General features: G+C 40.0%; 1 protein-coding gene across 4 annotated transcripts; it reads left to right on the top strand.

Moving 5' to 3' along the window:
- Positions 1-74: 74 nt before the first annotated feature.
- On the top strand, positions 75-16,711 carry srpk1a (SRSF protein kinase 1a). Of its 4 annotated transcripts, XM_085145468.1 has the most exons (17): positions 75-204; positions 829-883; positions 6,806-6,933; positions 7,170-7,278; positions 7,418-7,505; positions 7,830-7,917; positions 8,406-8,512; positions 9,339-9,504; positions 9,591-9,616; positions 9,750-9,972; positions 10,076-10,459; positions 10,637-10,737; positions 11,049-11,156; positions 11,358-11,427; positions 13,150-13,242; positions 14,231-14,323; positions 15,346-16,711. In XM_085145468.1, exons 1-17 carry the CDS (start codon positions 192-194, stop codon positions 15,528-15,530), a joined length of 2,037 nt encoding a protein of 678 aa, XP_085001594.1. In that variant the 5' UTR covers positions 75-191; the 3' UTR covers positions 15,531-16,711. The 4 variants fall into 4 exon arrangements, with proteins under 4 accessions (XP_085001594.1, XP_085001593.1, XP_085001591.1 ...); XM_085145467.1 differs by lacking the exon at positions 13,150-13,242 and having other exon boundaries at positions 10,076-10,408; XM_085145465.1 differs by lacking the exon at positions 13,150-13,242 and having other exon boundaries at positions 76-204.
- Positions 16,712-16,744: the final 33 nt, after the last annotated feature.

The following is a 16,744-nucleotide window of genomic DNA, read 5'->3' as shown; positions in this document are numbered from 1 at the left end:
CGGCTATCAGTGAGGCTGCTTTAAATACTTCTTTATAAGGTAGTTTGCCCTCAAATCCATAAAAACGGTTTGATACACGGGCAGAGACGTCACCAAGGAAGCTTCCCTTCGACATAGCGAGCCAGTGCGCATGCGTGGAACATTCGATCACTGGCTGTGTAGCTAACGGCTAAGCTACGGATCCAGCCGACATGGAGAGGAAAGGTAAATCTTCACGCGACACGTTGCACGCTGTGTGACTGGTGTAACACATTGTGTGTGCGGTTTGCCGTTACAGTCGATGTTGTCGTGCAGTGACAAATATAAAAACATTATTTTTCGCCGAGCAGCATACATTGTGATACGCGGTTTGATTGAACGCGTCTATCGCGCACTGAGCTGGAGCGCTAGCCCTCTAGACGTTAGCTTTAGCTTCAATAGGACATGTCAGGATTAGCTCGATACATTTAGCTCTCCAGCTCCTTCCATTTTAAACACAGCCCGTAACACCGGCCACGGTAACCGTGCATTCATGTATGAGTCCATAATTAGCCGCTGTAGTGGCTGAAATCACTTCACGCCACATTACCGTGTTTGAGACGAGCGTTGCCTAGGTGGGAAGCTCAGTGATGTAACTTAACGTTGGATGGGTTCTGGCAAATCGACACATGCACTGACACTGATTTTAGATACTGTTAGGTGCAAACATGACCCAACACGGTGCATATGAACGTTGGAGTCAGGTAATTGTTTATTTCAGATGGCTTCGTTTGTTTTGTCTTGAGTGTCAGCTGGAAATCAAGAAGGCAAACAGACAATGGTTTTTCTATTCTTTTTTTGTTGTTGCAGTGCTGGCACTCCAGGCGAGGAAGAAGAGGGTGAAAGCAAAGAAAACCAACAAAAAGTGAGTCACTGCTGCATTTAAATGTCATTCCCTCTTATGTGTGTCCCGTTTTTTCAGGACACCCGCACATGAACAAGTATTTTGTCAGCTGTACTCAATCAAAGCAGGTTGTTTGTTGCACTTTGGTGTATTTGCTGTTGTTCTGACATTGGAGAAGCTGTCAGAAAGGCCTTTGACTGCTTGTTTGCACTTAAACTTTGTTTTGGTCTGCACACGCCACAGCTTTTTATTTTTGCTCTAACCTTAACACGGTTTACAATGCTTTAGTAAAAAAAACAAAAAACACAAGTGTTGGGTGCTCCGTAAGCCATACCTGGAATATAATACTTAAACGCTGTGATCACCTGAAAATATTTCTGAATGATTAGTTGCTGTAAATAGGGCTGTCAAGCGTTGATCTCCAGTACCGATTGTTTTGGTGTGCCCAACAATCTACTAATCATGCCTGCACCAGTGGCATCCTCCAGAGCGTTACATAACAGCCAGTGCTATATTTAAAACAAGAGAATGAAGAAGCCCACATCAGCCCACCGAAGCATGGTGTTTAACTGAAAACAGCACCATTGAGGATACTCTCCTCCTGACAGCGTTATCTTCATGGCTCATACTTGAATGGTTTATTAGCCGTAAGAATCATGTGATACCAAGAAACTAAATGCAACTTAAAGCAGAGCAGCTGCATTCTGCAGTAATCCTAGCACAATGAGCACTGCATGTATAGATGAACAAAACAACCTCAGAGGATATAATGGAGTGGACTGGTTAATGTTTTGAAGTGCTGTGAGAGAAATGTGCATCAGACATTTGTCCTCACACCCAAAAGGATGAGACCCATTAAAACGAGGTGCACACACCCAATATTAAAGCTTTTTATAATGAAAGGATGACTAACTGAGACTGGCTCTGCATTCAAATATGCTTCATCTGCTTTCTCTCTTTGTGAATGAAAATGCATGAGTGAGTATGTAATTTAGACGATGTATTTATTTGCATTTTGAAGTAAATTTGAAAAGCCATGCATTTACCTCTCAAGATGCAAAAAATGTTTTAAAATGTGTTAATAATGCAGCAGCGTAACTGTTAAAGCAGAAACACAAGAACTGTACAGATAATCAGTATTAAATTACTGCCTTGTTTTTACCAGCTTTATGATTTAAAATATTTAAAGTATAATGAATGCGTTTCAGATTCAAAGCTTGATTAGAAAGTCAAGATTCATATCAAGTAATTATTTGAAACGGTTTATTTTGTCATCCTTGGACAAACATGCACCGCTTCGGCTGACCATGTCAGGCACAAAGAAGTAGGTTGCAGGATTATGTAGAAAACCAGCAGCTCATTTGTGAAACACTGCAGCCCAGTTGAAGGAATTTAGTTGAATGTGATCTCTGCTCTCTTGGCTCCAGTAGAGATGAGCAGGCTTAATCTGCTCTGTAGAGGAAGTAACATCAGGCTGTTTGGCTTTCAAGTAAATATTAGGAACCGAATTACTGGCAAAGCCAGAATGTATGTGGTGACACATATAAACATGGAAAGAATATGTTCTGTTATTTAGGGCTTGCAGAGGCATGGAAAAAAATATACAGAAATATGTTTCAAATATGCATTTAGAAAAAAACTGGTTGTCCTGTTTTCCATTATGTTGGGTTTGATCAATCTGTCGCTGGAGTTTTAGTCAAAATGAAAGTCTGCACACAGTGATTTATATTTGAAAAATGTAATATGCACAGACGTTTCATTTGTCTGACAGCTTGACACAATGACCATATAACTCACTTAGTAATTTTGGAACATAATTTGCTTGCAGGCTTGTACTTCTGCTCGTAATGTAGCCACAGTTTTCTGACCCCTTATTCTGGAAACTTCTCAGTGTTCAGTCTGATTCAGCAAGGTTGATGTTGTCTTTCATAATGCGCGCACACACACACACACACACACATACATTAGGCCTGCAGTAAAATAAATGAAACAAACATATGGTGACAGTAGAACTGCTAAGCTGAGTGCAGAATGCGTTTCCTTAAATGCTTTCTTTAATTTAGTTGTGTGATATTCCTTGGCAGAAGGCGTGTCAGTGTGGTATTATTGTGGTAGGGTTGTTTTGATAGGCCAACTTCTTGTTTTGGTTTAAACTATGGTTAAAAGCAGATGTTCAAATCCAGTTAAAAAAAAAAAAAAATCGTTGACAGCGATTTAGATGGTATTTGTTTACATTTTCTGCTTGCAGTTTGTCACTGTGCCAGCGCTCGGTTACACATTTAAGAGTCTTTATTAATATAATAACCGTTTGTGAATATTTTAATAGTTAAATATTGCTTAGATAGCTGCAAGATTTGTTTGAAACAAAGTTTAATACACACCTTGCTATTTTGTTCAAACTAATTAAACTTTGTTGGAACAGTCGCTCATTAATCTTTCTTTACTGATAACAAGGTCAAAGCAAGAAACTGGAGGCAATTACACTGAAACTTGTGGTTTAATTTCAAGGGGACATGATCCAAATTAACAGCCTGCTATGACTTTAATGGACTTTTATCTGCTACCGCTCTATTGTTTTGCCTTGCAAATATTTGCCTTTTAATGTGGGTTTATGTTTGGTTAAGTGTAACTGTCAAACTACTGTAATACTTCAAAACTGTTTTATTTATTTATGGTCAAAAATGGTCATATGTCAAAACATTGCATGCCAAAAATACTCACTCTGCCATTGAATTCTGGTGTTCCAGTCATGTCCATAGATGTATAAAATAAGGCACCTGCAGACTGTCTATAAAGATTTGTGAAGCAGTGGCTCGCTCTCAGAAACTCAGTGAAATCCAGCGTCAGGGCTCGCAAAATTTCAAAATCTCTGGTAGCCCTTCGGGCAGACACTCTTCAGTTTTTGGTAGCCCAAAATAAATTTCAGTAGCCTGGAAAAAAAAAAAAAAAAAGAGGACAATTTTTTTTGATTGACTTAAAAAATTGTTAAAACACAAATTACAACAACTGTAAAAAAAATACAATCATCAACTCAAATATTTGGTCCTAATTGAACAGAAATTTCTATGAACTTGTAAGAAATGTGTAGAACATGAATCAGTCTGTGTCAGATCCTGAATCTGACATTTCCACTGAAGTCACGGGTAAGAGGTAAGTGGAACCAAGATCTAGGCCATTTGCTTTGTTTGCAAAGGCTGCTAAATTTTGCCAAAGGTAGTTCACTCTTTGCAACATCACGCTGTTCTAAACAGCTTTTTCTTCTGCGTTTCTTCTGGACTTCTTGTTGTGCTTGGTTTATATTTAGTAGTTTTTTTGCAATTGGTGTTTGTTCTGGGAAAGATGCTGCAGACTGAGCAATAATGCATTTCTTGCATTTCTAATGGGGTCTTTCTTAAAATTACTGGTCCCAGTTACAAAGGTGCTTGTCGACTCAGAAATCGAGGGAAACTCAAGACACACCCGGCAGAACATTATGATATTTAGCTCGTCATATTCCAGCCACAGAAATTATTTTGTCCATGAAACCAAAAAAAGCTGCGCTTTTGTTTTTGCCTCATAACCTGATTTGTCATAACTTTTCCGTTTTGTGGTCGGCTTTTCTTTGGCTGTCCCTTCTTCACCCTGATCTGTCTTATTTGGCTCTGCAGAACTAAAATACCTGCGTAAATCCATCTGCTTTTACACAGGCACTTGCATAAGGATCAGCGATTCTCTGCGCAATCAACCTGCATCACATGTTTAAGCTTGCTGCAGGAGATTTCACTTGTCACGTTTGAATAGTAAGCTAATGAGCGATAAGACGATGTCAGAGGAATTGGTGCGCAAGTAATCTGTCACTCACCAGTCAGTAGCTGCCGCTCTCTATTCACAGTTTGCGCGATCGCAAAGTGAAAGTGAAGCAAAAAACAAGCGGAAATTCAAACGCGATTTCAATATGTCACATACTGACAGCTACGTTTGCGAAAGAATGCAAAAGCATTGACATATTTTTTTCTTCCTATGACAGCCTGACGGGCAGGGCTGAGATGGATTTTGGTAGCCCGACCAGAAAAATCGCTAGCCCGATTTTGCGAGCCCTGAGCGTGGTACCATGATAGGATGCCATCTGTGCAGCAAGTCCAGTTGTGAAATTTCTTCATTACTAAATATTCCAACTTCACGTGGCCTTCATTTTAGCTCAAGAAGAGTTTACAGAGAGCGTCATGGACTGGGTTTCCAGGAGCGAGCAGTTGCATCCAAGCCTCATGTCACCAAGTACAGTCCAGCGCATCAGATACAGTGGTGTAAAGCACGCTGCCACTGAACTCTAGAGGAGTGGAGTTTTTTGGAGTGAAGACTCATGCTGTTCTCTCTGTCTGGTAATCTGATGGATGAATCTGGGTTTGGTAGTAGCCAGAGAAACAGAACTTATCTGACTGCATTGTGCCAAGTATAAAGTTGGGGAAGGAATTATGGTGTGACGTTGTTTTTTCAAAACTTGAGCTCTGCCATTCAGTTTCAGTGAAAGGAACTCTTATAGCCCTTTTTCACTAGTACCTGCATGATTTGACTCTTTCGGTCATTTTCAATTACAATCAGTTACTGCTTAACATGCGTGGAGTATTTGTATGCGACATGAACACCACAACAATGGAAGAGCATAGACCTGTTGCTCGGAGTACAACTTTTTGCCAATTTCAAGGGACCACAGTGGGAGGGTTTTTTTTTTTTTTTTTTTTTTTTCTCTCCATTTTCCTCGTTGCCAGGTTTCAAAAATTAGTAGGTACTAAAATGCCTATTACCATGGTACTACCACCTAATGGAAAACTCTAAAAACTGTCGAGCCGGCCCAAGTAGGTACAAGTGGGAAAACTGTTATTAATGCTTCAGCATACAAGACAATGTTATGTTTCCAGGTTTGTGGGAACAGTTTGGGGATTCCTTCCTATTCCAACACCAGTGCACAAAGCAAGGTCCATGTCACCTCATGAGGAGTCCTCACCTCAACCCAAGTTAATTCATAGTTTCTTCATATTACACATATGCATTTTTTTATTTTTATTTTTTTTAAAGAGGTAGTTGTGGGTTAATTGAAGTCTGCAATGAAAGATGACACATTACCCTGGAGTAAAATTTTATTTGTTGTTGACATTTCACATTTTCACAGTAATTGAAATGTGATCGTGGATGCTTACAGTTATGACCCTCCTTTGATAGATTTATAAAACAGTTGTCTATTTGTAGCTTTACACATACACCAAATGTGCACCAATTATTTATTTTTTGCGGTCAGCCCTGGTGTCATCTGTTCAAGAACGAGTGGTTCTTGTCATGTTTGATTATTTTGTGTGAGAGGCTTTTTAATAAATGCTGTATTATCTGGGTTATGTTTATGCAACAAAAAATTTGGCTGATAAGCAAGTTCTTCCTGTCTCTAGTTAGCCGTTTATACAGGACGTGATTTTGAAACGTCTATGTCCGTCACTGTGACTGATCATCCAGAGCAGGCACACTCTATGTTGGTGCTTAGCTAACATGATTATGTTGTTCAGTAAAGTATTAGTGTTAGAGTGAATTACTCAGTTGCTAATGCTAGCTAGTTAATGCCACTTACTTTTCAGCCAATTAAGGTCAGATCCCAGGAGAGGCAGGAGAACATTCCCACTGCTTTGTAATGCATCTGTTTAAGTTAAACTCTACAGCTGTTCACCATTTCTGCAGTGCTGAGCAGTTTTTGGAAGTAAAAGGTTGAGCTTTGATTCTTTTCTGCTATGTAGAAGAGTCGAACTCATCGGTTATCAATGAGCTGCAGTCTTGTTCAGTTAGTCTCATCCGCATGTCCTGTAATAAAATCCTCTCATCCTGGGCACGCCTTATTGTTGAGCTAATATTTGATAAATGGACGGTAAATGCATCAGAACTCTGTTCCATCGACGTCTTTCATAATTGTTGTTGTCCCATCAGGCAGCCAGCCAATCCCAGAGCTCGACAGCATCCTCAGGCTGAAGCCTCCCCTCAGGAACCTGAGGAACCTGAAGAGATCCTTGGCTCTGATGATGAAGAGCAGGAGGACCCCAATGACTACTGCAAAGGTGGGTTCCTCTTTACTTTTTGCATTCAAAGGCACACTATATTGCACTGTATTTGCGATTCGCACCTTAGTTTAAACAGAAATCAATATTTGATTTGACTGTTTCAATAAATGTTGTCGCTTCGGTTAGTTGTGACCTGTTATTACAGTGAATGTAAATGCACTGGCTGTTCTGTATACATACATACATGCTCACCTCTTTATTTATCTAAGCAGCTTGAATTTCTTATCTTTTAGGTGGCTACCACCATGTGAAAGTAGGAGACCTTTATAATGGAAAATACCATGTAATTCGGAAGCTCGGCTGGGGACACTTCTCCACCGTGTGGCTCGCCTGGGATATTCAGTATGAGAAAAACTTAACTGCATATTTGTAATTCATGTTTTGTTTTTGAGACTTGACATTGGATTCCAGATGCAGCAGCAGCTGGCTCAGACTGTTTACTTTGCTTCCTTTTAGTGAACATTACATTCTGTGGTTGCAGGGTAAAGAGGTTTGTTGCAATGAAGGTGGTGAAGAGCGCGGAGCACTACACAGAAACAGCACTGGATGAGATAAAACTGCTCAGATCTGTGAGTATCAGATTTGATTGCATAGAGTAGGTTTTGATGAAATATGTAATCAGTAAGCGCAGGAAGTGTTCACTAATTAGTTGTGGGGATATCTGGAGATGCATCAGAGTGTACAGCAACGTGGTGCAAGGACAGCAGGGCATTGCTTACACTACAGCTTTCACACATTATTCATGTACCCGGCTTGCATGCCTTCCAGCACGCATGTTCACAGTTTTACATGTAAATGATGTGTGTGGATCCCACAACAAAATATATATATATATATATATATATATATATATATATATAAAAATTTTTCTTTTTTTTTTTTTTTGTCTGTAGGTAAGAAACTCTGACACGAATGATCCCAACAGAGAGATGGTAGTCCAGCTTCTAGATGACTTCAAGATCTCTGGCGTCAATGGAACTCGTATCCTTCACAGCCAGATATAACAGATGTTTCCTGGTTTTTATTATTAGTCACATTTGATTTGTCAAATTACCTCCTGCTGGGAGGGGGAAAAGACCCCAAAACAACAACTTTAGTCTTATTAGAAATGTTTTTTTTTTTAATGTACAGAACTTTCTTTCCCTTCGTGTCCATGTCAGCTAAAAAGCCGTATGCAAGTAAGAAAGTAAACAACAGGTGAGGGTGTGAAAATGGAATCTTATGTGTCCCAAACAGACCTCCACCCCCTTCACAACACTTTAGTTGGGTAAGATCCCCTGAATGCCTGAGGGATTGCTGTAGCTGTAACACGAGAGCCTCTAACAAAAGCGTATGGGTTGCACATCTACGTGTCCTGTCTTCAGCATAAGCAATGCCACTCCTCACTTAGGCAGTTGTTTTTTCCTTTGTTTGTTTTCAGTTTTGCGTTACCACTATTACTTTGCCATCTTAACTGCTCCAATCTTCAGACGTCTGCATGGTGTTTGAGGTGTTAGGACATCACTTATTGAAATGGATAATAAAATCAAACTACCAAGGACTGCCCCTGGCTTGTGTGAAGAGCATCATACGACAGGTAAAGTGAGACCCACAGGCACACCTTTTGAATGCCTATGACTCATCATTAAGGCTCAGTAGTTCACAAGAGTTGTGTAGCCTGCAGGCTGCACGATGAAGGGAAAACAGGGTAGAAGAACTTTACATGTTAACAGTAAGCTGCTTAACAAAACAGATGGGGAGTGAGGCAAAACTGAGGGGGCTTTTTTCATGGTTAAACAAATGACTAATTCAGCAGTTAATTGCACAGCTCATCTGTGGATTAGTGTTGTTTATTCCACAGCTTTTTATTCGATGTCCTGTGAAAAACAGCAAATGTTCCTTTTATTAAAATTTTCTTAGATTGTTAAGCGTTTGTGTTCTCTTAAAGGGACCCTTTTATGCTTTCTCTTTATGTTCTGTTATATGCTGTGTTTGTTACATGGATGGATTTTCAATAAGCACCACTAAGGTTTAAAATAGTGATAGTATCATTGTGTATTAACTACAAACCAAACGCTCTGGCTTCAGACTGCCCTAGGGATTCTTTTTAAGACTTCCTAGTCTTGGCTCCTTTGCTTTAAAGGGGGAAGAGCTAAAATATTGTGTTTCAGAGAGGATAAACTGAGGGACTGCAGCAAAGCCAAATGCGATTAATAAGGATTATTTATGAACTCTGAATTGTGCAAAGCTAGTATATTTGTTTCCAAGAAAAGAAAAACCTGAAAATTGACGCAATATGTTTTTTCTTTTTAAAGTTTCCTTAAGTTTAGTTGGTAAAGGTTTTGTGTCCAAGTCGGTCTGATTGGTTAATTTGATCTACACAATCAGATAACCATTTTCCATTAATGTATTTTTTTTTTAAGGTTCTCCAAGGTCTGGACTACCTGCACACAAAGTGTCATATTATCCACACGGACATCAAGCCGGAGAACATCCTGATGAGCGTAGATGAGCCTTACGTACGGAGGCTTGCAGCTGAGGCCACAGAGTGGCAGAAGGCTGGGGCGCCTCCTCCCTCTGGTTCAGCGAGTATGAGATGTGCATGCACACTCACTTTTATATCTGCATTCATAGGTTTAGTACAGGTTTTTACTTATCTCATGTTCTCTTTACAGTAAGCACAGCGCCAGTTCCAAAACAGGTACAAGACTTGTTTTTACTCTCTGCTTAGATATTAGCCTCATATGTTTTTAGGTTTTGTTTTGTTTTTTTAGTTTACTTTTAAATCAGTCCTACAAATGTGCAAACCTGTCCTTTGTTTTTGTCTTTGACAGACGGTAAAAATGTCCAAGAACAAGAAGAAGAAGTTAAAAAAGAAGCAGAAGCGGCAGGCGGAGCTGCTGGAGAAGTGCATCTTGGACCTTGAGAAAATGGAAAAGACCACAGAGATACGAGAGGATGATGAAGATGAAGACGACCCACAGACTGAAAAGGGACGAGCCTGTGCGCCTCTCAGACAGGTGTCTTTTGCGGAGATAGGAAACGAGGAAACAGATGGTAGGAAGCTAACATCAGAGAAGTAATGTGTTCTGCAAAATTTGCAAAGCAGCCAAAAAATCTGATATGAATCAACTGAAAATCCATTTTCTGCTACTTTCAGGGAGCACTTTGAATGCAGATCACATGAGGGTGGGACCAGAGGAACTGTCTGAAATGAACTGTAATGGCCATGTGGAGGAGAGTGACTTCCAGCATAGCGATGAAGACCAACATAATGGCAATGCAGAGTGCACAGAACAGTGTGCCTCTCCAGAGGATCAACACGTGGAGTCTCCTCTCCACTCCATGTACAACGGTGTCGAGTCTACAGATTTCAATGAGGTGTACACAGAGACTAAAGGAACTGGGGCTCGTAGCCGTGGAGTTACTGAGAAACGCTTTTCTGCCGGGCTGGAGGACGGAGAGCTGGAACAAGGCATTTTAGAAGAAGATGGTGAGGATGGGTCCAACTGTCACTATAGAAACCAGGAAGATGCAAGAAATGGTCAGTGAACCGAAATCGATTGGTTTGGGTTTTTAGAAGCTGTTTGCTGTAGCTGAGCTGCTAAATTTAACAAAAACCATGTGAACTTTGAAATACTGATAATTATACTTATCATTTATTCAGTGTTTATCCCATTGTTTTATTCAATGTCGCTGCTTCTCTCTGTGCTTTATAAAGATAAGCTGACAGCAGGATCCCTGCTAGTTAACCCACTTGAGCCACTCAATGCAGACAAGATCAAGGTCAAGATTGCAGATTTGGGAAATGCCTGCTGGGTGGTGAGTAGCCTGCTAATGACCACAGGGATTTCCTCATAAGAGATGAAACGGTACAGCCAGGGACATCGAGTGTCATCTAGCTACTGAAAGTAATGTTTCGGTATTCCTGCTTTTTATTGTTTTAAATGAGAAATCATTTACTAGATGGGAGTGTGATCCAAATTTCAAATAGAGCATAGAGTCCATTTATAATTTCAATAATTTTTATTCTCATGTAAAATATTTCTGTTTTTCAGTGTGTTATCGCTACACATGATGAAACCTACTTGATATACGTTTGTGTTTTCGTATTTGTCTTTTTTTCCTCTCAGCACAAGCACTTTACTGAAGACATCCAGACACGACAGTACCGGTCTTTAGAAGTACTTATTGGTTCTGGATACAGCACACCAGCTGATATTTGGAGCACAGCCTGTATGGTGAGAAATTTTCTCTGCATCAAACTATTTATATAGTGCCAAAAGGTGCTTAAACTCCCCCCAAAAACTGAATAGAACAAAAAAAATTATCTGAAGGAGGAAAAAAAAATGAGTCTAGTCAGTGGTGGGAGGGATTTATTGAGATTTGGACAGATGGCTTCATACTGTTTTTTCCCCTCCCTGTGTTTGTATTGTCCTCAGGCCTTTGAGCTTGCCACAGGGGACTACTTGTTTGAACCACATTCTGGGGAAGATTATTCCAGAGATGAAGGTATTGTCTGGTCTTCCTGTACATTCTGTTTTTAAAGTACAAGTTTTAACTCTAGATCATTAATTCTCAGAGCTCGATTTAGTAGATGTATTTAAATGTGTTTCACTAGTGAGTGGGACTTCTGTTTAGTGTTACTGCTACTGTTAAGAGCACCATAGTGTTGTTAAATCTTCTCTTATCAGTGTTGAACTGTTGAATTATTTAAAATGTCCAATATGCATGCAAGTCCTCACCTTCACTGGAGCTCCAGTTACAGTGCACTCTGCACAGTGTTAACATGTTAATGAGGTGCTCCATTAATGGCTTTGAATTCAGAAGAAGAATTGTAAAGTATGAAAAGTATGAGCATTCCTGTGTGTATTTCCTGTCTAGCAACTTGAGCCACTTTTTTACCGCACTGGAGATGGGGCCATCTCTTCAATTCTCTTCTCACCTTTTCCTCACCTCCTGGTTACTCATACTTTATGTTTAATCCATTTTTACCTCATGTTTTAATTGAAACTAGGGCTGTGCGATATGACCAGAATCTCATATCCCGATATAAGAATTCTATCGTCTGATAACGATATAAATCACAAAAATGTAACATTTTCTGTAACTTCTGTGAATCTCGGGCAGCTCGACTTGTGGGAAGTGTTTCCAGCTGCGCGTCGTGTACCTGGAGTCGAGTGTTTTAACCGATGCATGAATTGATACATTTTTAGACATAAGTTGTAACGGCGCCGTTTTCTTTGTGAGTATTTATTACACGGCGTGCTGCGGGGAAAAGCCTGTTCTAATGTTTGAGTCTAAGGTTTATTTTTTAGCACCTGGCGGCTCTTTTTTAATTCTCATCCGTAAATAATCTGCTCTTTCACGTGATTCAGTTTATTTTGAAAAGTCTCAACAGGATCTTGAGCTTTATTGTGAAAGGTTTATGTGGAACATAAACAAGCGGACACGCGATGCTGTTACCGTCGTTGTTGCTAACCACAACGCATAAAAACAGGCGCTTGTCCGTCCGTAGTGTGGTTATATAAAATATAAGAGAAAGAGAACTTTAAGAAATTAATATAGCCGCTACAGTGACCATCAAAACCATGAAAAAATATTGCCGTAAACAGTTTATTTTGCGACACCACGAAACAAACGATAGCGTAAAATGAAACGATAGACGTTTTTATATCGTCATCCGATATATATCCTTATATCGAACAGCCCTACTTGAAACATAAGGTGAAAATGGAATTTTGGCTTGCTGCTTAGCTCAAAGTTTCCATATTAACTTGATTCTGCTCTTGCATGTCTGCTTTGTGCTGACCTTCAACTTTGACTTTACTGAACATCCTGCAGCTTTTTCACCTGCTGCCACATAAACCATGGCTTACTGTTCTCTAAATGCTTTGTGTTTAATGTTTTATTAGATTTTTAGTAACCTTGCATCAGTCTGCTTTTTATGTTTTACTGTATAGCTTTGAGGGCTGTGCTTTAGTGCAGACTTCCCATCTTGCTTTATTTTTCTGAAATACAACAGTGAATGAGCTCCATGTGTTCAGATGTTTTCAGTAGGTTAATATAGGCTGTTGATTCATGTGCTACTTAACACTAGGCTGTCATCATAATCATCATCCTTTGTTCCTAATACATTGTTCCACTTGACTGTTTGCCATCTCCTCTCCAAACTCCCTGTGACTTTCCATCTTCCTCCTCCTCCTCTTCTTCTCTGATGTGCCTCATTTCCAGACCATCTCGCTCTCATGATTGAGTTGCTCGGTAAAATCCCCCGACACTATGCTCTGAGTGGAAAATACTCACAGGAATACTTCACCAAGAGAGGTACGCCAGCACCTCTGTCTTTGGCTCACTCTGGGAAAGGTGGACAAGGAGGGTCAAGGGAGGAGGTCAACTTCAGTCAGCACAATCAAACGGTTTTGTGCAGGCCCGTCATCAAAGCAAGAAACCAATAAATGTCAGCCTCTTTGAACCACTGATCACGATTCAAGTGTTGTTCTGCCAAAGACTGCCTGGCAGAGCCTTGTACACTGCCTTTAGACATTTTGGCTAGGTGCTTGATGCTGTATTGTCCCTGCTGAGGAGATTCAGAATGACCTTTTTCCTCTGCATGGAGTCCACTGCGCAACAAGTGTTTTTATAAATGTAATTTAATCGTTTAATGAAATCAATCACAGGCAAAAAAGGCAAGAACCCTTTACTTTTATACGTCAGTGTGTTTATGTCAGAATATAAACTTTAAATGTACTCAAAGTACACGTGTTTACAGAAATATGATAATTAATGTAAGATGGTTTTAATTAAGGATGTCTATAAGGGATTAACTGTCAGTAAACCTTTGTAAGGTCCCTGAGTGGGAGTTGTTTTGTTGATATGTACCAAGGTTACTGCAAATGTTAAGACCTCTGTTACAGTTACGGATGAAATGACAGCGAAGTTGATGAATAATTAACACGAAGTACAAAAACATGATTTTCATTATCTGGGCCTGTCTTGTCAGTCTAGTTGTAGGGTGAATTTGTGGTGGGAATTGTTTTTGTTCTGAAAAACTTTAGTGGAAAAACCCCCAAACTCAATAAAAAGAGCTAAAGGTTAATGAACCTGACTGCTCTGTTTTATAACTTTCTAACTTCTGGTTTTACAACTCGTCCTCTGCCAACAGTGAGGCTGGTGTGTATGTGACATCACCCAGGCCTCACTCTCCCTCTGCCCTCCACCCACACACCCAGAGTGGGCCTGTGACTGGGTCCACTGTCTGATGAATCTGTTTGTCTTGTCTGTCTTTTTTTTCTCGCAACTGTCTGCTGTATAGACCATATAGCACTGATCATTGAGCTGCTGGGGAGTGTCCCACGCAAACTCATAATGTCCGGCAAATATTCCAAGGATTTTTTCACCAAGAAAGGTAAAACAGAAGCTTTACTGTCAAGATTCGAGTGAGAGTTACTGACTGTGCTTTGGAATATTCCCTACTTGAGTCCCAATTGCTGCTTATTCATACATTTGAATATACATGTAAAAATGTCTCCAGTGGATATTACAGTTCAAAAGAACAGGCCTTCTTTAAAAAGCAATTACAAGGTAACTATTTAATCAGTCATTTGTCCGATTAAGACTGTGGCTGTGTCCCAATTCAGGGTCTGCAGCCATCAAGTACGCAGTCTCAACGATCCTCAAGGGCAGCGTACTTAAAGACCGCTAAGGCCGGAAGTGTGAGGCTTGTGAAATGGGACGGTCTAGCCTCCGTTGCGCTGCCCAGGTTGCCTAGCAACCATGATACTAACAGCTGGAAACGTTTCATACAGCTTTGTTTGACAGAAATGAAGGAGAAAATCATTTGTTCATTTGTTTGTTTCTACATGAGCTTATCATTCTCTGATTAAGGTCAGCTATTGAACGGCGTATATTTTAAAGTAAAGGCTTTAAAACCAAGTTAGTACAAACGTCACTAATGTCACATAACTTTGCCGACATGTGGCCAACAGGAATGTTTTAATGATCTTCGTTAGTAAACATTTGCACATAAATAAGTGACATAATATTCAGTACTTACTTAAAGTTTACTCTTCGGGCGCCCCTCATCTGCCGTTTTTTTTCTGCAAAATTATCCACACCCACCACCGCGCTATGCATTCTGGGATATGTTGGGCCATGAAGTCTACACCGCCACGTCCTTAAAATTCAGGGAAATGAAGGACGCATTTGAGGGCCGCATTTTGAGCAGCCTTCGAATTGGGACAGCCTTCGTCGCGTCGCTGTGACGTAATCGGCCTTAAAATGCGGCCTTTAAGGCTGCAGACTCTGAATTGTGATACAGCCTGTATGTGGAGTTTTGCAGACATGGCTGCCCTTGAAGTGAAGTTTAAAATGGGGAAGTTGTTGTACTCTGTAGTGGTGTGGTTCTGATGCAGTGCTGTCTGTCTGCAGGTGATTTGAAACACATCACTAAGTTGAAGCCGTGGGGACTGCTGGAGGTGCTGATTGACAAATACGAGTGGCCCCGTGAAGAAGCAGAGTGCTTCACTGACTTCCTTCTTCCCATGCTGGAGCTTATTCCAGAGAAAAGAGCCACGGCCGCAGAGTGCTTGCGCCACCCCTGGCTCGCCCTCTAGTGGACACCTCCAGCTATCGAACCTCCCTTCCCTTCCACTTCCTCCAGAGACTGCAACAGATCACTTTCCAGTTTGGGCATATCAGATGGATATTTATTTTTCTTTCTTCTTTTTTTTGGTTAGATGTTTTGAATTTATGTTCTTGTTTTTGAGCTAATGCTTCTGTGTACGTTTGCTTTGAATTAGTTGGTTCTCAGTGTGATGTCAGGAATCCAGTGGATTTTTTTTTTATTACTTTGTGCTCATGTTGGCTCCAACTGCTGTGCTCCGTTCACCCTCCTAAGGAAGTCTGTCATTGTACTGCTAGTGACTCATCCTTGTTTGTTACACTCCTGCACTAAAACCTGAACAAACCAAGGATATGTAGCCTTTATTGGTCATTTTTGTTCCCTAAAACTCTTTTCTTCACATCTTTTCAGTAGTGACTTAAAAAAGAAAAAGGAAAAAAAAAAAAAGAAGCAAATCTCATTCAACATTTGAAACACATCTTGTATTTGTAATGAAGGTTTTAGGAAGTTTCACACTGGGCTGACATGTACACTGACTTTGGGTAACTTTCATTTCATGCATTTCTTCAGGCAGGGTCACTGTTTGATTAAACTAGGTTATGTTTAGCCATATTGATTCCGTTGTCACCTGGTATTTAGTATCCTTAGTTAATTATAATAGGGATCTTTCATTTTCATGGGAGGCTGGTATTCTCATCCACCTATTACAATTCAGGTATATAGTATTTTAAAGGTTTCAACAAGACGACATGTTAAGAAGCCCAATCTTAAGGAGAAAAAAAAGTGAAAATAAACTGTATATATCTGTACCAAAGAGTTTGCCTTGATGTATATTACAGTTATGTACAGTTTTTAACAAATCTTATATCTTAGCTAAAATTGTTTAGCTGGGTAGCTGTGTTTTAATAAAGCGTATGGAAGGTGTGTTTGAGATCAGTTGTATGTGTGGTCAACTGTTCAATAATGTCACTGTTTTTACCATAGAAATGGTGAGATCTGATATTATGTCATGGTGTCCCAAAAAGATCATAAGTAACCTATGTTATCTGTCGAAACCTATGGGGGGAAAAACAAACTTACATTGGTGTCAGATTCAAGAACAAACTCTGTGTGAGTTGTCGACTTACAAAGCTGTACAACGCACCATACAATAAAACAGATCTTCATACAATACATGATTTTGGTGGGCTTGTTTATTGGGTATTG

This window comes from Neolamprologus multifasciatus, chromosome 20, assembly GCF_963576455.1.
Source record: "Neolamprologus multifasciatus chromosome 20, fNeoMul1.2, whole genome shotgun sequence".
Classification (NCBI taxonomy): domain Eukaryota; kingdom Metazoa; phylum Chordata; class Actinopteri; order Cichliformes; family Cichlidae; genus Neolamprologus; species Neolamprologus multifasciatus.
Note: the sequence above shows the minus strand (reverse complement) of the source record. Positions and strands in the feature narration are given on the sequence as shown.

Excerpts from the sequence above, each read along its gene's own strand:
- srpk1a (XM_085145468.1), top strand. Across the intron at positions 6,934-7,169 it reads CCCCAATGACTACTGCAAAG|GTGGCTACCACCATGTGAAA; the intron begins GTGGGTTCCTCT and ends CTTATCTTTTAG. Across the intron at positions 9,617-9,749 it reads CAGCGCCAGTTCCAAAACAG|ACGGTAAAAATGTCCAAGAA; the intron begins GTACAAGACTTG and ends TGTCTTTGACAG.